Source organism: Haemaphysalis longicornis, unplaced genomic scaffold (assembly GCF_048455015.1).
Source record: "Haemaphysalis longicornis isolate Haplotype H1 unplaced genomic scaffold, Haemaphysalis longicornis Haplotype H1 scaffold_10, whole genome shotgun sequence".
NCBI lineage: Eukaryota > Metazoa > Arthropoda > Arachnida > Ixodida > Ixodidae > Haemaphysalis > Haemaphysalis longicornis.
In genome coordinates, this window is record NW_027526204.1 from 138,926,397 (window position 1) to 138,954,275 (window position 27,879).

Here is a 27,879-nt window from a genome sequence, read left to right on the forward strand (position 1 = left end):
GGACGCATATGTTTTCCGCGAAACTGGTGATGCGTTCGCCGGCAACACGGGCCCACTTCAATGGAACGTTTGTACTGTGCGCGTTCCACTCCCGTATCCCGCTTAAAAATGAGGTATGTAACGTAGGTGGAGAACCTCTGAAGTATACGCGGGTCTTTGTTAGCGAACTTATCGTGGTTTGGCGTTGGCCGGTCGAATTGTAACCAACATTGGCGTTGCAGGCGCGATGGCAACGTGGCTAATTTTAGTAATAAAAATTAAAAAAATACTGGGGTTGATTCCTCGGTCATAGGGATCGGTAAAACACGAAAGTGAAATGTGCAGCGAAATCTGCAGCTGAGCATGATTCGTGGGTCGGCGGCTGTCTTGTGAGTGTGCTTGGCGAGCGACGTCCTGCTGGCGGGTCGCTTCGGTAAAGGCGTACTGGCGTCATTTCCGTGACGGATATGACGTCAGTGAAATCGTGGTGTATCCCGGCATAAAACACTTTCGTATTAAAATATCGAACAACCCTGGGTATAACGTACTCTTTAGTACTAAAGGTTGCTTCCCCGCAAGAAGACCCTGTATGCAGGGGTGCACCCTTTACGGGCCGCTCATCGTTGTACTGGCGTCATTTTCGTAAAGGATATGACGTAAGTGAAATCTTCGGGAATCCTGGAATAAAACACTTTCGTGTTAAAATAACAATAAGTACAGGAATACGAAAAAAGAAGATAAACTAGAAAATTGAAAATGGAAGGAAGAGAAAAAGAGAAGCAAGAAGCAAAATAACAAGTAAAATAAATGACAATAAAAATACAGAAAGCAAGAAAAAAAAGAGAGGAAATTAGAAATGAAAATTCAGTTAACTCTATTCTGTAAAGATGGATGACTATGACTAGCGAAGCTTGAGTGCGCTTTGTATACGCGGCGTCCGAATTACGGCGACAGAGGATAAGTGAAGTTCAAAAAGGAGTGCGGCAACTTGTCTTGACGACGGGACCGGCGCCCCTAGGACGCCCCTGGGAAACTAGACACGCGAGCGATTGGAACGCCGACAAAAGAGAGGGTGGTGTGAACGTAGACCTAGCCGACGCCGGTAGCACAGCGGCAAACCTTGTCGGAGCATTTATTACTTACCTGGTACTGAGTACTGAACTTGAAAATGGTGCCTATCGGTAACAGTATTCACTCAAAATGCATATCCAAGTGATGAGACGTATAAGCTTGAGGTAAATTCGTTTTCCAACCCATCGTGCTATTATTATAATATTTTTTTTATTTGGAAGGGGTGACTCAAGGTGTCGTCAGGGGCAACGTTACTAGAATTAGTAACGTTCATCAGGGTTTCGGAAGGCGGTAAAGTAGCTGAGGGCTTGTACATCCTCTTGTGTATACCCATGGCACTTGCGAAAGTCCACAGGGACATGCCAGTCTCTGGGCCAGACCGGCCCAAAGGAGGCGATGCCCACTCTTGGAGGGTCTTGATTGGCGTTCGGCGGATGATGGGCTCTTTTCTCCGCCGCGACCTCCGAGCACTCCCACAGCATGTGCTGGCTTATGGGTCTCGTTGGCGCGTGACACAAGGAGCAGGTCATGATGGTCGTCTCGCTGCAGTTCTCGGCGGTTCTGTCAGGTGTCTTGAGCGGCGGGAAACGTATGCCCGCCACTTTGCGAGCACGTTCTCTGTAAGAGCAGCCCCTGCTCTTATCTTGTGTACCAGGACTTTGGCCCACGTAAGATGACCTCCAGGCAGAGGTCGTGGGTCATGGGGTGTAGCGGCCCGAAGATTCGCCCTGCTGTCTTGTTTGGCGGCGGCTCTGTCGTCCGCAGGGTCAGGGTTGTGCCGTGTCGTGCTAGGGGAACAGAGTATGATGAGAAGGAGCGGATACTTGCTTCGTCGCCCGCCCACGCGTGGGCGGCCTCGTTCCTGACGCCACCCGCGTGCTCCGGCACCCAGTCCACCCGCACGGTAATGTATTTCGTTGTGCGAAGCCTCTTCGCAATCGTCTTGATGAGGTGGCTTGTAGATCCGACGACCTGGGTGCCTCCGAGTCTCGCCACTGCCTCTCTACTGTCAGTATATATGGTAAACGTCCGGCCCCGGTGCTCCTCTGCCTGGTAGCGCTCTTCGATGTGGTTCGCCGCGAGCAGTACCACCTTCAGCTCGCATCGCACTGTGCTGGGCGAGGTGTCAAACTGAAACGTCCGCCTCGCCCGCGCTGGCCGATCTGCACAGGCAACGGTAACTCGGTTGGTGGTCGCATCGACGGCGTACAATCAATCAATCAATCAATCAATCAATCAATCAATCAATCAATCAATCAATCAATCAATCAATCAATCAATCAATCAATCAATCAATCAATCAATCAATCAATCAATCAATCAATCAATCAATCAATAAATAAATAAATAAATAAATAAATAAATAAATAAATAAATCTGTGGAGGTCTTTTCTGCAGACCCTATATAAAGAACGCCTCGCGCTTCAAAGACACGTGAGTTTTTGTTATCACACAGGATAAATACACGAAACCATAGCTATATAACCCTAGCCTTAAAGTTAGGAAACATCGAGCCTGCTGGTGATGTCAGTAAGGAGCAGTAGTTAGCGCTGTGCTTCTAGCCAATTGTCACCATCTCGCTTGCCCTGCGCCGACGTTATTTTGAAGGCGGCGACCTCGGCGCGGTCGCTCTGTCCTCAACCATTTTCTTGTTCCTTCAGTAAAGCTGCTGTTCGTTCCGTCAATAAGCACTTTCGCTGTGTCTACTGACGTATAATGGAGAAAAGGGAACAATGCAGAAGCATGTAACAGAAGGCGACGTTTAGCGTTGATGTCCAAATACGTTTGGCTATTATAGCCTTCGGAAAGATGTAAAAAAATGCTTCTCTTCGTCTAACGGCGACGATGGTTGAACGCAAAGCTTTCTTGTGAGGGAATATTCGTTGATTGTCTTCTGAGTTTTGACTTCAACTCGTTGAGCTTTGACTCTGACTCGCACGCAGTTTTGGATTTTTGCTCGCAGCGGCTTTTACTTTGACCCTTCGTTATTTGGTGTCGCATGAAGAAAGCTTCTTGTTCAACTGTCTTCGTCGTTAGGCGGAGGGGCGCGTAATCTTTCTGTCTAATTTTGCACGTCCATGCACCCCGACCACAGGGCGCGCATTTTTCTGTCACGTTCACCCACGATCATCATGATCATGATCATCATCAGAGAAAGTTGGCTTTCCTGCGACGCGACATACGCCGTCAGTGAGACGTAGGAAGCTTCGCTTTAAAAGACATAAGGAGAAAGCTGCAGGGAAAGACTGAACATGAGAGTGAATGCTGTTAAATGCGCACGCGGCCCGCCCCGTAAACTTACGGCCACCCTTCCCATTAGTTCATACGCACCTCTGTTTACGAGTAGACTATTCTATCCCGCTTACATCGACTAAAAAAGAGCAGTGGATGAGGGTCGAACTGCCGACCTTGCCGCTACACTGCATAGCTGCCTGACGGCATGTGGGGTCTTATTCTCAGAACGCTTGGCAGCAGCAGCTTAGACCCCACAAGAGGCAATTGCGGAATGGCTAGCGATGTCTATCTGCACTGCATTTTCATTTTATTATGAGTTGTTGCATTGTTTACTTTACGTGGGGACTTACGCCGACCTGTTCGGCTTGCTAGCTAATGACTGCCCCATAACAGCTTATCTGCATATTTGGCAACGAAACACGTTCGTCGGGAGCTTGACGATCCGACAAACTACTTTTGCCTACACCGGATAAATGACCTGCATACGATGGTTATCGTCTGCTAGTGCGTGAGCAAATTGCTTACACGTAATAAAGACACGCGTTGCCTGTTCGCGACGGGAACTGATTGCACCACCGATGAGGAAAACTGACGGAGACTTCGCCGTTGAACGAGCTGCGCACTGTTGTGGTTGGCCTAGACAGGAGATTGCGTATACTTTACACACGGAGCGTAACGTGGCTCGAATGCGTCGCCAGCCTATGAAATACGTGCCAGTCAGCACCCACTTTTACCACCTCCCGCTCTACTCTCATTACCATATCCCATATCTCCATGTGCGTCTCCTCTGTTTAAAGCGGAGCTGTCTGTGCCTCACTGATCGCGACCGTCCCGTCACCAAAATGCACTGCAGGAAAACGAACTTTACATACACTTTCGCTTTACACAAAACTATGATGATGATAACGATGACGACGACACGACGACGACGATGATGATGATGATGACTATGATAAGCGAATGCACACCAAGCGTCTTCAGAAAAAAAAATCCCTGGCCATCTTCACTAACGTAAAACCTGTGGAGGGGCGAACCGTGGGGGGTACAGGTATACAGCTTTGCTGTAAAAAGCCTCGTGTCTTTGAAGCACGAAGGTGTCTAGCGCGAGGCGTAAACGAGTGTCCCGGTGTTTTTTTAGTACGCGTTACCAAGCGTTCCAGCGCGAGGCCTAAAGGAGTGTCCCCGTGTTTTCTTTTCTTTTTTTTTTTTTGTAGTGCGCATTACCAAGCGCTCCAGCGCGATGCGTAAACGAGTGTCCCCGTGTTTTTTTCAGTACGCGTTACGTTCTAGCGGGAGGCGTGAATGGTTTTCCCGGCGATTTAATACCGTGACTACATGAGACGACGATTACGGCGACGACAGGAGACGCCGACAGCCCCAGCCCCTAAGGGGCTGCGCCCCTAAAAACCCCTTCCCGTGGTCAGAATCGAACCTCGGTCCCTCAAGTTATGACGCCGACTTGTCTATCCGACTGCGCCATTCCGACACGGTCGAGGTAGTTTGGATTTTGGACTTTGACTTTGAATCAGGTTGCATGGGAGAGAGCTTCGCGTTTTACCCATCCAGCTCTTAAGAAAGGTGCTTTGATTCTTCTCCCCATCCTCCCAATTTTCTTCTTCCCGCTCCTCTACTCTTCCAGCTCTCCCTCCTCCGCGTCGCGTCATCCGTCTACTGGGTGGTGATCCACTAATTCACCTCAGGTTGCTCACTAATCGGTCACTACAGGTGAGCGGCCAGAGCGAGCAGAGTCACTCTGGCTCATCCGGATGACAAACAAGCAGACCCAAGAAGGACCTTCGAAAGCTACGGTCGCTATGAGGGTCTTGAATAGTCGGTGTTACGCGTCCCACTGGCTGCCGCACTAACAGCATTGTGTCGGAAGCCTACCCATGAGGGAACGTAAAATCCTGTCGATATTTGAAAGGCGCCAGAGTACAGTCATAGAACGGCGGGCCGGGGATCCGACGGAAAGCGTCGAACTTCGTTCTCGTAATCTCAGACGGGAACTCCCTTTGTACCTGTTTGTGCTGACTGTAGTACGTTGCCGCGCTTTGGTGATTGGATCCGTTCAAAACAGGACGTGGGAGCGATTCGCACGACGACGCTTCCCAGTTTATCTCCTTTCCGGGAGGCGCTGCGGAGGATGCATACAGCAGAGAGAGATGGCTGGAAAATGGAGCGCACTTGACGGGGCCCGTGGCCAAGCGAGCACCTGCTGTGTGGCCGCTGCTGATAATGGGACCACGGGCGCGAGATAGTAGCCAGGGAGGTCGAAGGCGATAAGGGACATGGTTAGCGCGTACGCACCCTCGCCCGCCGGAAAGAACACTCGGTGGCTCAAGGCGCGGGCGCCCTGTCCTCGGACGGCACGAGTCTGCTCGCCAGACTAAAGCAGTTCTTGTCGGCCTTTCCTCTCCCGTGTTTACGCTGTCGTGGCATTGGCTGTCCATGCCGGCTTCGCCTTTCGGCGTTCTTTCAAAGAATGACCCCAAAAATGAGCCTTCCGGTTATGATGAAGTTAAAGTAGGCGTATACGAAAGGCGTTGCGCCAAACTTAATACGTCTAAATTTTCGAATGATGGATTGTTTGATGCTTGCTGTGTGCAGTTTTCATTGTGGCTTCTTCGATGAACCAACACGAGCAAGCTAGACGGCACTGATAGGTCGAACGGGGTAGCTACTCTGTAAATTGGTTTACACCCTTTTTGTCGATTAGTAACACACTCACACCCTATTAAAAACAAAAAAAAACACCGTTCGCAAGGGTGTAATGAAGGATAAAACACCCTTTCAAATGGTGTATTGTGGTTTTTCTAGGGTTTTTTAAAGGTGGTGAAACGACAAAGCACCATTAAAGAGGTACTGACTCCAATTTTCGGTGTTAATATTATTGCACAGTTCGCTTCCTTTACTCAACACAGAATACCCTGGTTAAAATACGAGCAACCTGGGACGCGAAGAACATACATTAATTGGATCTCATTTAACGTGCCGACGGAACAGCACGCGGAGCGGCACTCAGCAAATGGACATCAGCGTGACATCACCCCGTGGTAGCCAAAAGAGGTCGCGGACAGCGCTCGTCAAAAACTCGTGACGTCACTTCACGCGCGCGGCCCCGTGAGCGGCGACTGGGCGCCGGCGCATTCACAAACGGGTGCATGTAGCCAGAGCTACAGGCATAACCGCTGCCCAGGAAGGCACTGTTGGCAAAAATAAAGTTCCACACACGGGAAAGGAAGCGATAATATAGCCCGGAATCACAATAGAAGTCGCCATCAGGTATTTTATTGAAAGCGGCCATCGAATTTCCGCCGCAATGGTAGGCCTAGCACCTTCAGGCAGCTCAGGCTCAGCCGTACGCTCCGGCGGCGGTGTGGTCGAAACAACGCTCCCACCACTTTCCGCAGTGTTTTGACGTCCGCACAAAGCGGTGAGTTCAAGCCGGGATTCTGTCAAGCTCTCAAACGAAATGTGTGACGACGTAGCGAGTGAGTGAGCGAATACATTTTAATAATAAAGCACCATGCGCTGATGTCTGGGCGCCCACTCGGTGGGAGGGCATCCCTTGTCCAGGATACCCTGGCTGAAGCTTGGCTATCCGGGCCTTCCTCACCAGATCTTGCTGCAGGTACCACGGTCCGGGCTGGTTAGGCGTGCCATTCACTGCTCGTATGAAGCGAAGGTTATCTCAAGCTTATCTCTCGCTTTCGATCTGGTCATTATTAGAGTCCCCAAACCATACTAGCCATCATGTTTGGTGCTGGTACGGTTGTACACTTAAAAAGCCTCTATTTCTGGCTCTAGATGTTTGGTGCTGGTAACAGTTGTACACTTAAAAAGCCTCTATTTTTGTCTCTGGGTTTATTACTTCACTCGCCTGCCTAGTTGTGCTAAGCTATTCATTAAGCTTGTTAAACGAGTTCAAAAGGGAGGCTTTGAGTACACAGCTGCTGTACAGGCGCTAACCGTGTCAGAGAGCTGGTGACAGATGTACGGCCGGTAAAGCGCTTGTTTATAACACAGCTTTCATACTTTCAGCCTCGCTCGAGTGGTATTTGGAGAAAACTATACTGCGGCGTTCTGAAGTCTTAGCCCCTTTCCCTTGTCTCCAGCATGTTTGCGAAGAGTATGTTTCGGCAGTTTTCAGACGTAAGTGTTTGAAGTTGAACTCACTGCTATGAACAAGCGTTTTACCGTATGCACGTTTATAACAATCAGCCACCTCTAAATTGTATCTTGCTAAATAAAATTAAGAAGCGGTGTGGCTGCGCAGTCCAGGTTATATCATGCGAAAGCAGCGCACATTCCTGCTTATATAAACCGTTGTCCGACGACCCCTTCCTCCCCCCTCCCACTTGACCCCCCTATGCGCGTATATGATATATCTCTGGGTGTGTAACAATCCTGCAAATTACGAGCAGACTTATTCCACACAGTCTGGAACTGCCCTATAATTTGGCAACAGATCACCTACCAAACCTCCAGAGAGTCCTGGGATTTAGCACTGTCCAGCTCGGACCTTTCGACACAGCGTGAGCTACTAGAAAGAGCCAAGCTGGGAGCCTTTGCTACTGGAGTCCTGGAAATAGGACTTCACCCATAACTCTTTCCACATTCCCGTCTTCCTATTTTCAAATAAAGTTTACTCTCTCGCTCTCTCTCTCTTCAGGGTACGGGTGCAAATTTCTTATACAAGCGCTGGCCAATTCACCATTGCGAGTATGTGATGCTTTATTGTGGAAGTATGCAACACTTCGCTAGAACTGTCGGGTATGCACCAGTTTTTAATTAGACCTAACGTTACACTGTTAGGTATTACGCACGACGCCAACCGGTGCTCACACACGAAGTACAGACAGTGATTACATAACTCATGGGTACATAACGGTCGGCGATGACGTCTGGCTTAAGCCTACCGTCTTAAAGTTAGGCTGAGCGTCAGGGATCTTTCAAGTTGGGCCTTATCACGGAACGTCAGACTTAGTGGACGTTGAGCAGCGGGTACCGATTAACGAACTTAGACCTCAGAGCTTGACGTTAGGTATAACGTCACGCAATCGCATATCCGCGTCGTCCCTTCCGCATGCTGCGAGTTATACAGTGGGAAATACGGCAGGCTTCGCAAATGAGGCTCACGAAAAAGGCTTCACGGATTTTACGCGAAGGAGACAGAGCTAGGCTGCGTTCGAACTGAATCCTTCCTCCCCTTCACACCGTGTTGTCTTGAAGAGCCCCTCTCTCACACAAAATATGTTTTGAGGGGCGGTTGAGAGCAGTGGATCGACGTTGGTGGACAGCTAAAGTTTCCAGGTACCTATACATATGAAAAGCGTGGACACGCAGTGGATAAGGAAGACTAGAAGGTTAACGATGAAATACGGAAAGAACAGTGGAGAATGGAAGACAGCCAAGGTAACAACAACAACAACAAAAAAGGCAAGGCAGATAGAAACGGTAAATGGAGAGAAAAAAATTGAAACAAAAATGTCGTTAGAGATGTACAGGGCTGAGAAATTGGGCATCAGATAGGAAAATGTTTACAGTAATTTCAAGGGCAGTGCTTTGCCTTTTGAGGCTGGAGCAGGTTGCTTGCGAACTAAGAGCTTTGTGGGGAAGTATACACAAAATGATGGGGTACGCGTGGTATGCGGAAAAGAAATATGCGGCACATAGTGTTAGAATGCGATGTTATCCATCCAAATGTACATGAGAGAACTATTCGGCTTCCGGAAGCCCTAGGATTTAAGGGTAGCACAGAGGAAGTTAACTTCAAGGCTGTCGAGACAGCTAAAAGAAGATTAGAAAGGGGAATAATGCCTAGGAGAGCTACCACCTGTAACAGAAAAAATAAACATTGTGTGCATGCCATAAGAGCAGTGCTAGTATTAAACGAAGAGCATAAAACATAGATATATTAGTGTTTTTTTGGTAAGACTACACGTCATCAGCCCGCTACAAAGGGGGTGCCACTATCAATCATCATCATCATCATCAGCATCATCATCATCATCATCGCTGCCGTTCTTAAGTTGTCCGCGAGTATAAACACTGCGTTTTTCTATCACTAACGAACGTGGATGCTTACCACGTGGCGTGGTCGGTCTCTTGTGTGCGGGGTGAAACGAGGTCGTCTTCCGGCGCGACGGGTAGTCGCACCCGCGACCTTGGATCGAAATCGGTCACGCAGCTACCGTCTCTGCATGCATGTGCGCACGTGCCGAGAAGTGGGCGATTGACGCTCGCGGCACGGCGACATCAATGCGCGCTTGACTTGTCGCGCGCGCGCTGCCTTCTTAGTTGCGTGCACCGACGCCACCCGTGATTCCCACTCTGTGCTTGCAAGTCGCACGTTGTCCGTGGTTGCAACCCTGCTGGCCAACTGCATAGGTATTTGCCGCGCGCCCCAGAACATTCTTTAGAAAAGGTCTTCATACTTGCTTTAAGGCTGGCAACTTTGGAGTGAATGCCCGCAGGCCAGAGGCGTAGCCGGGCGGGTTGTTTCGGTGTCACAACACCCCCCAAAATTTTGTAGGCACTGCATCCCTGCCGTCCTTCTCCTTTTAGATGCAGAGCATCTGATTCACTCGCCTTGTCCCTCCGGCGTCGTCGGCGTCATCGGCGTTGTCCGCCCCTCCCACATTCTCCTCGCCGCGCCAGCTTCGCTCTCCGCCGCTCACCCCCTCTCCTCTCCGATAGCGAACACTCTCTCGCGAGGGCCATTGGCTTGGCTTGGCTTGGCTTGGCTTGGATTGGATTAAAGTGGATTGTGTTGCGTCATAGCCGCGGCAGACGCGCTGGGGCCGGCGCATGTGCAGTACTCTCTCTTCCGCGGTTTCCTCTCCTTCGGGCGCGCTGCGCATATAACCGGTGTGCCGTTCTCCGGCGAAGCAACATCCCCGCTTGGCTCAAACACCTAGAGTCCACGCCGCTTTACAAGTACGCCAACGTCGTCATCGACTGGGACCGGCTTACGCAGTCCCCTCAACGTTATGCGCGCTATAAAACGCGGTCCCTTTGGCCGCTCCGCCTATGCGTTGCATCTACACAGGGGTTCCCGCGAGGGGAGGTGGGAGCTTTTTGGACTTAAACTAAAAACAATATACAGTAGAACCTCGTTGGTACGTTCTCGGTTCATACAATTTCCCGGTTACTACGCTCTCAATTGGGGACACTAACAATTCCCTATAGTACGCTCCTTACCGGATAGTGCGTTTTCCCGGTTTGTACGTTTCTCCCTCGCGTTTTTCTTTTAAAAAACGTATCAACGAGGTTCTACTTTACATGTTGTTTATGAAGCTGGACGATGGAGTCCTGCGCTGGTTTTTTACGTAGATATTACGGTGAACGAGAAAACTAAGCCTACAGACTTATTAAATGAGAGTATTACTAAGATATTATTTGGGCACAGGGGCTCTATTTATTTTTACTTTTTTTTCCCGTGGCGTATAACATCCCCCGAAGAACATTTCTGGCTACGCCACTGCCGTATATAGACTCCGCCTGCGTCTCCGACATCGTCTTCGGGTCGCACTCAGAATGGAAGTCTGCATGGAATAAAGGCTCTTTACTGACAGCGCTAAATGTCGCAATAAAACTTCTCTTTGAGTATACGAAAAAAAAAAAAAAATCAAACTCAGCACACCGGTAGGCGACATATAAATTTACTTACGGTACAAGTAGAGTGCCAATTAGACGATTTGGGAGGCTAGGTTTTGTCCGACTATGCGTGCAGGAAGTAGCGGGGAAGATCACACACGCACGCGGACACACACGCACGCACGCACACGCACACATATATGTGCAGGAACCATCAGCAAAACTCATACAGTAGAACCTCGTTGACCCGCTTAAAAAAAAAAAAAAAAAACGCGAGGGAGAAACGTACTATCCGGGAAGAAACGTACTATACATTTTAGTGTTCACAATTGAGAGCATAGTAACCGGGAAATCGTATGAACCGGGACGTATCAACAGGGTTCTGCTGTATTTTCGTTTTAACCTCCCGGCGTGGGAGGTTACCAAACGAGTTGGTGACTTGGAAAGTCCCTTAGTTCTGCACCCAATTAGTCTTGCCACTGCCGGAGTGGATGCATGATGAGCGCCGCGGCGACGTCGCATCTCATTCGGGATGCCGGCTGTTGCCCGATCCGGCTTCACGCTCGAGTGGACGCCACCGGTGCGATCGGCTGCAGGCGGCTAACGTTGCTGCGCCGCAGTGCCGGGTCGTCTCCGTGATGCGGTAACCTGTGGGCGGAGGGGAGCCATACACGCCGCGTCATCGCGACCAGTGGGCACGCACCAGACCTACGACGTGAAATAGCTTTAATCTCTTTCCTGCTTCCATTCCCTGAATCGCGGTAAGAAAAGCGGCGCTTTAAAATAAATACGAAAACGTTTTTGTAGAAGAAACCCGTACTGGTTGTTGGTTGAAACCCGCAAGTTTTAGAGGCAAAAAGATTGGCCGCGTATCTGCTTGCTTCGCTGCAAATGTCGTCAACAGACGATATTCTTCTGCCGCCTCTGCCACGTAAATGTCTCTCCTCCCTTTCCCACCCACATCTCACGCTCTTCCCCTCCCGTTTCACTCCTTTCACGATAAAGACAGCAGAGGTTTGCTCAAGTCAAATCGATTTTGCCGCGTTCCGGAACTCCGCAATCTAGAACCTTTCGTGACTGTTGAACTTGGAACACTGCCACAAGGGGGCGCAGTGAGCGCTTTTTGTATTTTGAGGTCGAAACATTTTTTCAATGCGTATTTTTATTTGCTATCGCAAAAAAATTAAGCAGCCGTGTATTTTTAACTAAAAGAACGATGCAAATGTCACTTATGCATCGATTTCTTGGCTAAAATATGCCTAATGTTTTTTTTTCTCTCGACAGTGTTGACAAGTATGAATGTTGCCACCAGATTAAGTAGTTTGGAAATGTTTTTTTCGTATATAAACGTCTCGTTCACGAACAACTGTAAGTTCTGGCCTGGCGGCTGAATCGATAGACAGACAGACAGACAGACAGACAGACAGACAGACAGACGGGCAGACAGACTAAAATCTACGCGCTAAAGTAGCCAAGAAAGATATTAAAAACCATTCCTCGGGGTGTTGTGAGCCCAGCGGCACTTCGGCTATGAAGCGTGCGAAAGCAGGGAGCTACGGATTGATTAGATCACCCGGGGATCTTTATCGTGCTCCGAAATCGCGACACATGGGCGTTTGCGTATCTCGCCTCCGTCAGGTAAAGGGACCCCGGGGGCCGGAATCGAACCCGTGGCCTCGCGTTCAGCTGCGCAATGCATTCTCCCCCTTCTGCAAAACTAGCCTCTGCGAAAGTGGTTCCGTTCTCCCAAGAACCGGTTTCCCCTATGATCGACTTTTTACGGAGCCTGTTCCGTTGAGGCCTGTTTTTCGAGAACAGAGGAAGAAGAAAACAGGCTTTAGCCACTCAGCCACCGCGGCGGGTGGAGCTGTCTTCAGTACGGGGTATACTCGTCACAACAGGCGCGCACATTTGTTGTAGCCCCGAAGGTTGGGTATACACAACCTTCTAGCTCAAAGAACTGAAATAATCAAAATGCATACTAATACACACTTATAAAACAATAATAACAAGAAAAATATTAGTACATGAATTCTAATCCACTCGACAAAAAAAGCCCAGTGCCCTTAGCTGTAAATTCCTCTGACCAGACGTCAATTAATGTACAGCGAAATTAAGGAGAGAGAGAGAGAGAGAGAGAGAGAGAGAGAGAGAGAGAGAGAGAGAGAGAGAGAGAGAGAGAGAGAGAGAGAGAGAGAGAGAGAGAGAGAGAGAGAGAGAGAGAGAGAGAGAGAGAGAGAGAGAGAAGGTTCGATAAGAAAAAGAGCTACCTAAAGGCAACCATAAACGGCCTTGTATAACCTTGAGATGCGCTTTACGCAGTGCAAAGGAAGAAGGCTGGGGAGAGAAGGGGACGCCGGCTCTTTTGCTCCATCAAATAGCGTGAAATAGCGGGCCAAGGCCTTCGCGGCGGCAGCTCGCATTTTGCTTTCCACAATTGACTCTGAATTGACTCCAAAAGAAGAGTATACAAACTAGGCGTCTGACTCACAGTGTGCTGTTTCTTTGTATGTTTCAGGGAAGAGTATGGCGTAGTCTTCGCAACAGCCCAAGCGTCAAGCTTGCCTTTCGGTGAGATCTGACTACTCTGTTTTTCCGATACGGGATAATATTCTTAACCGATTTTGGAAAATTTGGAGGACTGGGTATTGAAGGGTACCGTAAATTTCTGGTTGTATAGATAACGTTAATATTGACAAAGAATTCATCAGGAGCTCCAAGGTCAGGCATTTTGGTGCTTCGGGTTAAATTCAAGTGAAAGACGGGATACTACAATGTTCCTATCCACAGCGCATCATCCTTTGCGTGTTTGCTTATCAGAATCTTGAGTCTACGGATCCGTTTATTACAGAATTGCGTGTTAGCAGTAAGCAGGAATTGAGCCGATGTTTCTGTTGCTTTCAAGTCGCAGCGAAAAAGACGCGGACACAACAGAACGGACTGTAGGGCGTTGCTGGCATCGTCCTCTATTCATGTGTCCACGTCCTTTTTAGCTGTTCCTAATTGTTCAAGCAATGAACCAATAGACCCAAGTTTCAAGACTGCTTTTACATTCCTTTACTGTCGGTTAACAGTACAACATAGCAATTTTGGGTCAACAACTTGGCACTTGCACAATACCACGAGCTTGGCAGATTAAGTTCGATGCGGAGTTAGAAAATTTGTGCGCAGTTATTCCCTCCTAAAATTTCCCTTTGCCACGTTGAGCTGGTGCCACTGAGGCAACTGAGACACCACTTGTAGCTCTACATTGCCGCGTTCCTCTATCCTTGCACCAGTCGCTAGGCCGGCTGCGACGTCACTCCTGGTCGTAGACACCGTGCTTTGTCATTTTAAAATCAACGACAGTTTGCTGGTCGCTTCTGGCCTGCTTGCCCACTGTTCGTTCAGCTGTAATATTTTGTACCTTCAAGTCCTGTGCAATCATATACGAAAATTTGTCAACAGGTTGACATTTTCGGTGCAGCTTGAAACGTTTTTTTAGGGGCGAATCCTCTTGGGGGCTGGGGCTGTTGGCGTCTCCTGTCGTCGTCGTCGTCGTCGTCGTAATCGTCGTTCCATGTAGTCACTGTACTAAAACTCCGGGTAACGTCTAGCGCTGGAGCGATTCGTAACGCGTACTAAAAAAAAACTGCGGGACACTCGTTTGCGCCCCGCGCTAGAGAGCTTCGTGCTTCAAAGACGAGAGAGAAAGAGAAAACATCAAGTTATTTCCCAGTCACCGACCCAAGTCCAGGTCTGCTAGCGATGGAGGCTGAAGCGTCACTGTCTTCATGGTAGTTCAGGATGTCCTTGGAGATCTTCTGGATATGAAGGCAGAGCCTCCTGGGCGGCCCGAGCAGGGCGGGGGAGCCATGCAAGTGTCCAATGAGGTGATGCGGGAGAGGGATGAGGGAAGCTTCGCGGGGAGGCAGTCCCAGTAGGAGTGTGGGATAGAGGGGTATGCGCCGCAAGAAGGGCAGGTTGGGGGACCGGAGCACTTACGTATGCGATGTAGAATGGGAGCGGGTATGAGCCTGGTGGAGAAGAACGGTCTGGGCGCGAGTGAGGCGCGGGTCTGGAGAAGGATGGACTTTGAGGGCGAGGTGATAGGAAAGACAAGGGAATTTACGGGTCGCTCCACCGTGAAGACGAGTGGAAGGAGGATGGTATGAGGTTGGCCAGAGCATAGACGGACCGGGGGATTGATCTCGGGAAAGCGCGTTTACTCTTGCGTTGCCGTCCATGTTAGCGTGACCAGGTACCCATACCAGAACAAAGAGGTGAGAAGGACGTCTGTTGAGACTGTCAGTCACTAGGTTAGAAGAAAAGGGGTTGACGGTATAGCGCAAATAATTTCGGATGGTGGATTGCGAATCTGTGAAGATGAAAATGGGGTGTTCGTTTGAGGTTGTGAGAGCAGCATGCTCTATGGCAAGAACGATGGAGTGCTCTTCTAGGGAGGTGACATCTGGCGGGCAGAGGAAAGGCGTTTGTGCGTAAACCAGCGACGAATGGCGTAAAAAGGCTGCGGTTCCGGTTTGCGTAGAGGAAAAATGACTGGCGTCTGTAAAATATACCGCCGATCCCTGCTTTTCTAGGAAGGAGACACGATTGGTGAGGGCATTATTGCGTAGAAAGCGGCGGGTGGCATGTCTGGAGGGGCTCATGTTCTTAGGAAGAGGATCCATGCGAATACGAGGGAACGTGGCCCAGGGAGGTGGAGTTGTGGTAATTGGAGAAAGCGACACAGTAGGGTAGGTCATCGTCTGCAAAAGTGCCCGACCCTGGTGAGATGTCTGGAGGCGCTGAAGTTGGGCTTTTTTGCGTAACTAAATACGTTCTTCGATAGTGTTATATGTGCCGGTCTCGATAAGATTGTTAGTAGGAGCGTAGTGGGGCACGCCGAGGGCCATGAGGTATAGAGCTTACGGAGAGCTGCCTCTAGTTTGGTTAGTTGGGTGGGCGTGGGGTGCTGGTATGGCACTGTGTACAGTATGCGGGACATGGTAAAAGCATCTCTAATACGTAGGGGGTGTTGTTCGTGTAAGCTAGACTGGCGATTTGTGACGTGGTGCAAGAGATGAATCATTTGCTCTATCTGAGAGTGTATAGTTTGAAGTTTAGGATTGGACTACCGGAGTAGTGATAATTAAGTAAGGCCGAGAATTTTTAGTGAGTCTGTTTTGGGAATTGGGGTATTATCAATGGAGAGGTCATGATCAGGGGCTCTGCCTTTATTGTTCATTATGATCATGAGGGCCGATTTGGAAGGTGAGATGGAGAGACCTATGGTGCGAACATGGTTGCTTATTACAACACACGCTTGTTGAAGAGTTTCTTCGAGTTGGGCTGGGCTACCATGGGAGGACCAGAGTGCACGAAATATCACCGGCATAGATGGAGTAGGCGAGATGAGGTTGAAAGTCAAGGAAGGGGAGGCAGTAGTGCTTACGCCAGGTTGAAAAGGGTTGGAGATAGGACTGAGCCCTGTGGGGTGCCAGAGGTTAGATAAAAATATGGAGCCGACGATCCCGGGATGCTTAAAGAGGCTGTGTGGTCTGAGAGAAACTCAAAGACGAGAGACGTTTAAAGCAAAGCTGTTTACCTGTACTCCCCAATGGTTTCATCTCCGTTGGGAAAAACGCCAAGGCGCCAAGAATACACTTGTATACCCTGCATGCTTTGCTCCTCCCCAGGTTTCGCGTTTGTGGAGGTTGCCCGGGATCTTTTAAAATAAATCTGTGGCTTTACCAGCGACAGCAGTTTAACAAAATTGGGTACATTTGCGAGTATGCACCTACCAGCTTGCAATGAAAATGCTTTTTTGGGGGGGGAGGCTTTCAGGTGCTGTAGGTTTTTATGGCACAGGCGTGGTAGGTATACAAGTTCGAAGGGAATTTAAGCAACTGTCCCGTGTTAAAAACTGACTGAATTGCTATTTCCTTTTTTGGTTTTACTCCTTCTTCGTGAAATCTTGTAGTAGCAGACATGGTTGCGGTATACCATACCTCAAGGTCATGTGTGTCAATGAGTGTAAGAATGAATAGATAAGTTTATAACTATTACATTCTTAAGCTTACAGCAGGGATATGTAATTTTAACTGGCCGTTTGCCCACAATTGTCCATGTCTCGGGAAGCGGTAGAGGCGTGCGACTAAACGTGAGCCTCGGTTCTGTGAAAAGTATTTTGCCCCGGGAATGCCGTTGTCAATACTGCCAACGCCGCTGCGCTGTTAGTGCCCCTAATCTATAAGATGGGACAGTACGAGAGCGTCTTCGCCCCTGCTGCAGGTACCCGGTGCAGCTGAAGGCGCGCACCGACTCGCCATGCTTCGCCACAAATGGCCGCGCCTTGTCGCGGCAGCGTGGCTCCTCCATCTCGCCGCGTCCGAGATCGGCGTCGTCTCGCAAGACGGCGCCGGTGGGAACTCCCTGCTTCCCCTGGACGGCCCGAGCGGGGGCGAAGACAACGGCACCAGTTCGGAGGCCGGCGCCTCCGCCAGTGGCAGCAAACGCAAGCTGCTCGATTCTAGTCAGGTGTTCACTTTTCTCAAGGAGAGCTCCTTCCTGCGCGTCGGCACCGTCTACTGGCCTCTGCAGAAGACCAGGGAAATCAGCTTCTCCTTCAAGTGGGTGCTCCCTGTATACGCGGCGTGTTTCGAAGCTGCGTGTGGAGTTGACAAGCGGCCCCGTTACGGTACGGCCGGTAGGCGACCGGCGCTACTGCGCCTGCGCAGAGGTGCAAACTGGTTGTGCGCATGCGCAGTGTACAGGGCACCGTACCGGGACCGGTTTCCCGCTCTGCTAAAACTCTACTAGTTCTAGCATACCGTGTGCACCGTGCGTACCGCGCGTACCGGGACCAGACTCGGCATTTTGTTTAGGTTGGGTGGCTTAGTGCCGGTGATGGGCGTCCCCGCCTCGTTCCGGTTGGGGGTGGCCCTCGTCGCCGTGCCCGCGCGTGCATGCGCAGTCGGGTCTCGGTACACATGGTACACGCGGTACACACCGTACACACGGTGAGCTAGGACTCGCTGTTAACTGTGCAGTGTTTGACTGCGCCTCTATTCGTGACGTAGACGTGGTCGATATATCGCTGAAGAGTTGACTGTTCAGTTAAGCTTGGCCCCATGTACGTATATGTAGGCACACACGTAGATACATGCATACACATACATACAGGTGCCGTCTAAAGTAATTGGAACACGGTCTTGTGAATATACAGGAATTTCTTATTCCGGAAACTCCTTGGCTGCATTGGTGTGCGTTTAAAGAAGTCGTCCCCAATAGAAAAAAGCTTCCTGTAAACTGGTAATGGCTGTCATAAAGCCGGTGAGACAAATATTTTGTGATATTCACCAGTCCTTGTTCCCATTACTTATGACGGCACCTGTACATGCATATCAATAAACGAACAAAGAGACCCACTGCCGTGGCTAAGGAACTGTGTTGCACAGCGCGAGGATGGTTCAAGACCAGCCGTGGCGGCCGTTTTACTGTTACTAGTATACAGGTCTCCCACCCTGGGAATTTTCATTTCGTGTCCCAGAATGATGATCACCAAACGCAAAGCAGCCCATATGGTTATTGGCCATGCCCCCCCCCCCCCCCCCCCCCCCGCCCCGATAATTTTTTTTTGCGACTACGGCACGAGGGCGTGGGATGAGGAATGTGACGGCCTGACTTTAGGCCTAACATGTCGCTTTAAGGTCTAAAGGCGTTAAGCACTACCTCCAGATTGACGTGTAGTGAGTTTGACATTGATTTGCGCATTCTTAGGATCATCTTAAGGACTTTGTAACTTAATGCACAAAGGGGGTGTATTGGTTAACACTCAACCCCCCCCCCCCCCCCCCACCGATTCATTGTTTGGTGCTTGTCCCAATACTCCCACAGTATTATGTAGCCGCAGAGCAACACGCATCAAAAGCGGTGTAATGGCCACAAAACAGCTAATTATAAATAATTCTAATCAATTCCTCAATCAATCAATCAATCAATCAATCAATCAATCAATCAATCAATCAATCAATCAATCAATCAATCCTTCAGTCAATCAATTCACCACTTTCACTAAACCAGTTGTTCCAATCAGCAATAACTTCAGCTGGCCCTGACTTTATCGGCATCCCTGTGTGTTTGTGGTGTGGGCTTTTTCAATTGCTTTCCATGTCAGTCACTGTTCGAAACTTATCGTCCACAGAGATGCAGTTGAAAGAGAAAGAGCCAAAACCCGGGGTTTTCTTTCGCAGCTTCGGTGGAAACATATCCCCCTTTGTCATCGCTTCAACCTCAATCAAATAGCTTTGCAAGAGCAAGTGCCTATTGACGTGGTATAATTGGCGCTTGCTCCCAACCAATCGGAAAGGAAAGCTAGCACTCACAACTTGTTGTCGTGGCTTCACCCTTTCTGGAATCTTCTACCTGGTTTCCCAGCTCCATGTGTGCCTAATCCCCTCTCTCCCTCTTTCCTCTTGCTCTCGAACTCTCTCGATCTTTCCTGGCTTCAAGAGCAGGCACAGCCTGGCCTAACTTTGCCCTTATACCATCCCCCCACCTCCACCCGGGTGCTTGCACATCGACTTCTGCGTGAGATCGTCCCATGCACTATCCCTTGCAGGACGGAGAAGCCGCACGGGCTGCTCTTCTACCACTTGCTCGACGATTCGTCCGAGTCGGACAAGGTGCCAAACTACGAACTCTACGTTATGCTCGAGAACGGGAGGCTCAAGATCATACACATCCTCAACACGGAAGGAAACGAGGTCTTCTACGTCGGCAAAGGTACACGCGTGGCTACCGAGGCTTGCCTCGTGCGAATCCTGCGCCACTTTCACGCGGCGAATAAATATCCGTGTGAATGGTTCTTCTGGTGGAGTTTTTAGTAGTTCAATTCTACCCATACCTTACTTCCACTCTCTGTTTCCGCTTCTGTTCCCTCTCGCCCTCCCCCCTTCTATCCTGCTTTTCCTCCTCCGCTTACCCCTCTCGCTACACAACCCTTCCTCGCTTCCTGTACTTCATCTTTTTCTCTATCTCGCCCTCCCTCTTTACACTCTCCCTCTAGAACTCCCTCACCCTTCCTTGGTCAGGTGATTGGGGTCACTATCACGGAGTAAGAAACAAGGGAGGAGTGGAAACTTCCCTTTCTGGGGCGACTAGATAAGCCACAAGCACTTGGCGCAGGCTAAGCTAGTGGCATCTGTTGAAGGCGGAGAAACAGCGTGGACGCCGTGGGCGGCTGTAATGGTCTAAATAGTGTTGCATCATGGCCGCCATGGGAGCAGTCATAGTTCATTTTACCCAACCAGTCAAAGCGCTCCCGCTTACAGAATGGCCAGAGTCACTGTTAATTATTGATAGTGACTCTGGCTAGTCAGTGAGCGGAAGCGGTTTAGCCGATTGTGTAAAACTCAAGACAGACTGCGCCCGAATCCAGTACGGCAATTCTCGCTGGTGTCGTTCCGCATCTGCAGGGGAAAATTCTGTCTTGATTTTACCCAGCAGGTGAAACTGCTTCCGCTCACTGACTAGCAAGAGTCACTATCAATAATTAACAGTGACTCTAGCCACTCAGTTAGATGAAGCAGTATGCCCGGTTGTGTAAAATCAACTATATGGCCACCATGATGCAACTCTATTTAGTCCGTTATTTGTGTGGATTTTACCCAACCGGAGAACCTCTTCCGCTCACTGACTAGCCACAGTCATTGTTAATTATTGATAGTTACGCTGGTTGTCCGTGAGCGGAAGCGGTTTAGCTACTTGGGTAAAAATCAAAACACGCTTCTCCCATTCAATACATTATTCCTAGCTGGTGTCGTTCCGCATCTGCAAGTGACTACTCTGTCTTGATGTCACCAAGTCGGCCAAGCCGCCAAGCCACTTCCGTTCACCGATTAGCCAGAGTGACTGCCAATAATAACCAGTGACTCTGGCTAGTCAATGAATGGAAGCGGTTGGGTCGGTCCCATGGCGGCCATGATACAACGCTAATTAGACAGTTGCCGCGATCGACATTCTGGTGTGCAGCCGAGATGTGGTGGTGCCACGGAGTGAATATTTTCCCGTGACCGGGCTCCGTGACCGTGACCGGTATTATCTAATATATCTGGTCTCATCTTATTTATCAGGTGCTAGCTGCTATTATCTCCTTTGCTGTCGGAGCATCCGCGTTGGTTTTCATTGGAACATTATCTGGTGGCTGGTCCGCGCCCGGCACACTGAGTGCTTTACCTGCTATTCTTGCTCCGTGGTCACTAGTAATTCGTGAGCCACGGGTTACTGGTCAGTCATGGTCACAACTGGCGGGTAACCTGTGGTACGAAAATTCCAAGTGAATAAGTGAGCTACTAGTGAGCAAGCCATACCAGGAGTTATCGCTGAGCGGAGAACCGGTCACGGTACGGTACCCGGTAGTTCACCATCGTTACTGCGCGCGCGCAGATACGGGAAAAATGGTTGTGCGCATGCGCAGCTAGGGGTACTAGGTATCCGGGACCGGTTCTTCGCTCTGCTATGACTCTATTTTTGACTGATTCTGGTTACACAGACAGGCAGACCAAAATTTTTGCGTTTCCCCTGTGTTGTTAATGGTCTCATTGTACGTTTCGTCAGACTCCTCACATATTGTCAGTACTCAGAAGTCAGAGCTAAAGGGGACTCCACAATGAGGAAGCGTGATGTGCGCGCTGACGTCTGACGCATTTAAATTTAGTTGAGTCTCACATTTATATATTGAAGCTTGTACGTCTTGGGTGTGTGTTTGGCTTCCCCCCCCTAACGTAAAAGTTGTGCAAGAAAGCCGACTTAACAAGTGCTACTGCAAGTTTTGCGGGAAAGCCAACTTTTCGCTTTGTTGCACTCGTTCACTGCACTGGTGGTAAGTCATGCGGCAGAAGGAGGTGTTCGTGGACTACTTGAAAGAATGCTTTTATGGGCTCCACAGATTCAGCATACCATAATTCGAGTGGCTAAGCAATGTAGCCAAAACATCGTGTCGTGTTTGTCATGTTGGCCAAAAATTGGGGGATCGCTAAAGGTTGCGATTTCTTGCACGCATTCGCTGGAGTACGCGTTCACGCCTACATTTACCAAATAATACGCTTCTGCGCACTGCAGGGGTTGCACAAACAGGCAACAAAGATATTCCATTATTTCCTTGTTTACCTCTAACTCTGACTCCTCGCGCAATTCAACGGTCCCATCAGCTTGTGACGCATCAGCTGTGAGGCAGACCCTGCTAAGGCATTACGGCACCACTATTGGTGGGTTCCATCAAATACTGCCAGTTTAGGCAGTTGAGGCTACTTCCAGTTGAGTGTTGTTGCCGTCTCTGTGACCCATAAAGTCTCTATGCTGTGACCTACTGTTTGACGCAGCGTATCTTTGTAGGGACCAATGTCGGTCTCCACCATCCGTTAGCGCTCCGCGCATGACTGGAAATGACTTTATTTCTATAAAACCTGCAGTGGGCTGGAGTCTTTTATGACCCCCGCCCCGATGTGGCCCACCGTTGTATCTTCTATGCAACCCTACTAAGCACTAGCCCCTTTGCAGAGCCCATGCCTTTTGAACACAATAAAGACCTGCTGGATGGGCCATGCTTGATCTGTCTTGTTGGTTGATTCGATGGTGCTTTGGAGTTCTGCTGGGTATTCTTCGAAACTGGCGCCGTCTCGGTCGGAGGCACAATCCTACATGATGTGCCACCAGTTGGCTGGCCCTTTCTTACATGCCCTGCATTGGGCATTTGGGCACCCGTTCACGTTCGAGGTAACACAACGGAACCACAGCTCCGCTGTTTTAACAAATTTTACACTGGGTAGAATTGGGTTTAGTTTTTTTGGTGAATGATAACTCGGCTAACACTCAACACTTTCAGAACGTTTTTGTGGGAGGTCGTTCCTTGAATAGTACTCCAAAGATAGTGCATGAAAAAATGTAGCCCTTCAAACCCTGATTAAGGCCAATTTAAGCATGGAATGCGATAGCTCTACCAGGCCTCGTTCGCATTGCATTATTGTTTGCTTGTCATGCTCTTAGCGGTTCCTGTGAGTCGCAAAAACTTTCTGCTCTTGCTTGCATGCCATCTGTTGGTGTAGTGCCTTATGATTCCGGGGGTTTCAACGTTTGCCACAAGGTGGCGCTATGGGATTTTTCGCTCATGGTCAACGCTGCCACTCATGCCAACTTTTGTGCAATCTGGAGCCCTAAATGCTGCTAGTTAGCATTCTGTGAAGAACGTGCAGCGTTGCAGGTGTTGCCAAAAAGAAAAACTTGGGCAAAGTGTGCGCTTTCCATCTCTAAATTATTTTGTGATCATTGTAAACACTGCTTGCTTTAAATTAAACTGCATGGTGTTTTCCTGCCAAAACCTTGCAGGCCTGAACCGGGACCGGTGGCACAGGGTAACGTTACGGGTGGCACCCTCCCAGGGTGAAATGCGGGTGCGTGTGGATGACGAGGACCTCACCATCTCCCTTTCGTCTCTCGTGCACCGCGGTGGATACGACATCAGCTCCGAGGGATCGTACCTCTACTTCGGATGTGCGTATGAGTGCGAGGGAGCTAACGGCACGGGGATTTTCGGCCTTTCTTGTTTGCCTAATTGGTTTCTTTACATTGTTACACTCTACAAGGAAAGCTTTTGTTCAGGTAGAAACAAGAGAATATGAGGGTAAACTTTGTGTGTTGGATGCCTGGATTGCTTTTAAGATGTGACAAATAAAGTCAGTCAGAGGCCTAGGTGTGTCCTATACTTTGCTTGGTATGTGCTGGCAGGCCAAATGCAGAAAGCAGGCTTGTTTCATCGTTGAGATTCTACCTCCCGTGGCAGCAACCCATAACATCCAATAAACATCTTTACACGATTTCTTTGTGAATTTGGTTCCTGTTCTATATTCGAGGGGTTGTCTAGTCCAACGAGAAAAACGATCAAATATGATTCTTATTGCTGTGGAATGTAGACCACATATGCCAGTCTCGGGATACTCACCAACAGACGGCCTGTTTCCCAAGTACTCAAACATCAGTCAATTGTTATACGTGTGCTTTCTCAGACAAACTATCAAGATTAATAATAATAATAATAATAATAATAATAATAATAATAATAATAATAATAATCAGCCTGTCTACGCCCACTGCAGGGCAATGGCCTCTCCCATAGAAAATGATAGGTGTAATGTTAAGGGCGAAGAAGAGAGCGGAGTGGGTTAGTGATCGAATGGGTGTTAAGGACATATTAGTAGAAATTAAGAAGAAGACATTAATGGGGATGGACATCAAGATAGAAAAAATGCCTAATTTGGAGACCCTCAGAGCCACATTTTTTAAAGATTAGGTACTGATTGCATTCCGTTGACACTAATCTTCTTAAAAGCTATTTGTGTGTCAGTCAGTGTGTCTAAGCAGCTCCGCTAGAAGTATTGTTCCAAAGCTGCTGCAGCGTTCAACCTTTTTTGATGTTCGTCTTTGTTTGCTCGCAACCCAGCCATTGACCCGAAGAACTCGTCGGTGGACATGCACTATAACACGGACAGCTTCTTTGGTTGCCTGGGGCGCATCAGCTTCCGGATCGAGAACGGTACTGCCGTGGACGCTGTGCTGTCCCTGGAGGAAGACGTGGTGAGGGACTGCATCGACCTGTGCGACAAGTACGACTTCTGCCTCAACGGGGGACGCTGTGTCAACCACTACAGCTACTACAGCTGCGACTGCTACGGCACTCGCTACGAGGACCACATGTGCGGATACGACAGTAAGACGCAACTGGCCGTCGCAAATGCCTATTCCTGGTAGCATCAGTTACGTGCCTGTGGACCCTGTTTGCTATGGTCTTTTTTATCAAACATTGTTTTGCTAAACCCTTTCACTGCCGAGTTTTTTTGTGGCTGGTTCTCACCCCTTGGCCCTTGCCATTTTTTTTGTCCAGTTTTGTTCAGTGGAAACTTTATTTAAGTAATACATTACGGTGTTCTGCAGGAAAAGCACTTCATTCAGGATTACTTTACCCAACAAAAAAAGGTGTACAGAATGCAAACAAATAAACACTTAACTTCTTATAAAAATAATTACCTAATAATTAGGATGTCGAGGTGAATGCTGGGCACAGATCAGGATGTGAGCATCTTTCCTTCCCTTTGTATCTCTTAGCGCAATACCGGATCCAAGGGACACAATTTTCGTTTCATAGGTAGTGTACATTATTGCTTTGTAAAGGTACAGTCCACCCCACTTATAACAATACCGGTTATAGCAATACATTACATATAACAATGAACAGTCAGGGCACCATAAACTTTGCTATGTGGTATAAGGTAAAATAAACCGCTTATAACAATGGTCATTTTCCTTATTATTGGCTGTAATAATTAAGCCTGACAGTATGAGCCTGTGTACAGTATGATATTTGGAGATCCGTGAGAGATCATGGGTGCGTGTGAGCAAGCATAAGTTTAAACATGAAGTAAGTTGTGGCGTCTTCTGTCTTTCCAACATTCAGGAAAAATTGGTGCCTTTAATGTAGCCACGCTATCCCTGAAGGAGAAAACCTCCTGATTTCCCCTCTTACCTCCTGCTGTTAGCTGGCCCAGGCAATAAGAGAGGCAGGGGGCAGCTCTTAACCACTGTCCAGATTAAAATAAAGCTACAGTGGGGCATAGGGGATCCTCTAGGGTACTCTTCATTACCAGTGTTGAAGAAGGCAGAAAACAGCGCCACTTTAGCAACATGCAATCTGCCGATGTTAAAACAATAAAAAAAATCAAACAAAGCAAAAAATGTGATGCAGCGACTTCCTCCTCTGTGAAAGTCAGTGGTCTTTCCTAGGGGCCCTGTAGAGTCAGTTGGCGCATGCATGGGCAAGTCTGGGTGGTTGGCTGCACAGTTACATTTCCGTTTTGTGAATATTGGGTGAAAACTCCTAAATGCTTACAAAAGTACCTTTTTATGCCCAACACTGTTATAACAATTACTGGTTATAACAATGACATTTTTGTGGCACTTCGGTATTGTTATATATGGGTTGGACTGTAGTTTGGGAGCACTGTTTAAGGCTGCAGACAAAAACGGCATGGTATAGCCTTGCTTAAACTTGAGTTCACTGCAGTGCAAGTGTTCCTATTCACCTTGTATTTTGTTTCTCCAGATCTGACTACAGTTACGCTGCGAGGCAATTCGTACATCGCGTACCGCATATACGACTGGCAAGACCGCGTCCATTCTGACTACAACAGAATCAGCATGATGTTCAGGGTGAGTAACAAATTGATTTGAAACAGAAGCGGTCTAAAGTAGGGAGGAAACTGACAAAATGATCTTGCATTTCTGACTAACCTGTACGCCTGCAGTACAGTGAGAAATTATTGACAATAAAACAGATGGAATCTTTTAGTAATGGAAAGTAATTGCATAGAAATGAATCCTGACTACACCCTCAATAAGCTGACAAAGAGAGTGTATTGTACATGCCGAAGAGGCTTCCCGCATTTAAAACTTTGGCATCTGCCTGTACATCTGTGTGTGTGCATGCGGGCATACGCATGTGCTTTTGTGCACCAGCAATGCGACCAATAATCTTAGATGACTTCTATGTCCAGCCACCTAGAATATAAAATGTTTTTTTTACCAATACTATTGCAGCGTTATCAGGTTCTGCTGTTCTTGTGTGTCATGGGATGCAGTCTTTTAAACAAATACTACATGCAAATAATGAATTCTTCCCACCAGGTGTACGTTCCTGAGGCCGTCCTTTTTCTGGCCACGGGTGAACACGATCCCAAGAATGTTGTTGCTGCCAGCATCAAGGGCGGCGCCCTATTTTTCACCATAGACTTTGGCCGAGGGCCGCTAAACGTTACCATGGGCTCAAACCTTCACGATGAATTGTGAGTGCTTCGTGTGGTTATAATCTGCCTTCCTGTGCAGCTTTCTTTCTAGTGTGGTTTCACGATAGTTGGGGGGTGTCATGATGTAGAGGTGACAACACACACACATTGAAGTAGCAGTTGTAATGTGTTTGCAAAAAAAAAAAAAAAATATATATATATATATATATATATATATATATATATATATTTTGGAGATTAGTGTATTATCGAGTCTGGTGCAAGTGAATGCACCACTTTATGTCAGTAATTTTCTCTATGCAAAGTGTTGGGTTCTGTTAAACTGTTTCAAAGCCAGGCTGAAAGCACATTCAAAGCAGAGCTACGAGAAGTTTTCATGTTTTTTACGTAAGCACCAGTTAACATGTTACAAAACCCTATACAGGCAGCTTGACGAAAATGAAGCTTCGCTCAAAGAGCAGTTGAAAGAATAGTGACGAATGAAACATTGAAGACAGGTAGGAGGAAACAATGTGTGGAAAATAATAACTCCCTTTGGTGAACCCTGTCAGTGATGAGAAAATAAGAAAGGTGTGAACTTGGCAAAGGCATGCACTGTGTACATCAGATAACAGGTATCCTGCAAGAACAAATGAATGTATGTTATAGAGCAATATGCAGATGGAGGCACCGAAAGGATTAGGTGATTTAATATAGTTTTTTTTGTTTGTTCTTGTCAGTGTTGAGGCAATACAAATAGGAGTCGGGTTAATGAGGTGAAGCAAAAATGAACAGGAAACAGCAAGATATACCAGGCACAAGTGTTTCCAAGATGAAATTGTAAATGAATGACCTGAAGGCCTGGTGGTAGAAGCAGGGAAGGGGTTCCAGTGTGAGTTGAAATCACAACGATAATCGCGAAATAAGGTAAGTTTCGCAGTAGCACATGGATGAGGCTGATGAAGCAGGCAATTAACAATTGTCAGTAGGGATTTTAGTCCTCCATTGCATGTAGAACAAAGATGGTACTGTGTACAGGTGCTTCCTAGGTTGGCTGGTGTATCATGGAATGTTATGTTTACTCATTCTGAGGGCCACATTTGCATGCACAGTGTAGACTGCTAAGAGTTACACTTTGTATACAGAAGCACAATCAACCTGAGTGCCTGGCGGGGAATCCATG

General features: G+C 48.4%; 1 protein-coding gene across 8 annotated transcripts in view; it reads left to right on the forward strand.

The window, feature by feature from the left end:
• Axo (axotactin) overlaps positions 1 to 27,879 on the forward strand; it is a 138,935-nt gene that overhangs the window by 46,904 nt on the left and 64,152 nt on the right. For 7 of the 8 annotated variants that reach the window (XR_013320303.1, XM_077690963.1, XM_077690968.1 and 4 more), the window contains exons 2-8: positions 13,403 to 13,455; positions 17,158 to 17,495; positions 19,487 to 19,650; positions 23,251 to 23,415; positions 24,362 to 24,628; positions 26,018 to 26,124; positions 26,599 to 26,756. Coding sequence is in view for 7 of the 8 variants with exons in the window: in XM_077690963.1 (XP_077547089.1) it covers positions 17,194 to 17,495; positions 19,487 to 19,650; positions 23,251 to 23,415; positions 24,362 to 24,628; positions 26,018 to 26,124; positions 26,599 to 26,756 (1,163 nt within the window). In the remaining variant the exon portion in view is untranslated. The remainder of the gene's footprint in view (positions 1 to 13,402; positions 13,456 to 17,157; positions 17,496 to 19,486; positions 19,651 to 23,250; positions 23,416 to 24,361; positions 24,629 to 26,017; positions 26,125 to 26,598; positions 26,757 to 27,879) is intronic. The other variant, XM_077690964.1, reaches the window with a different exon arrangement.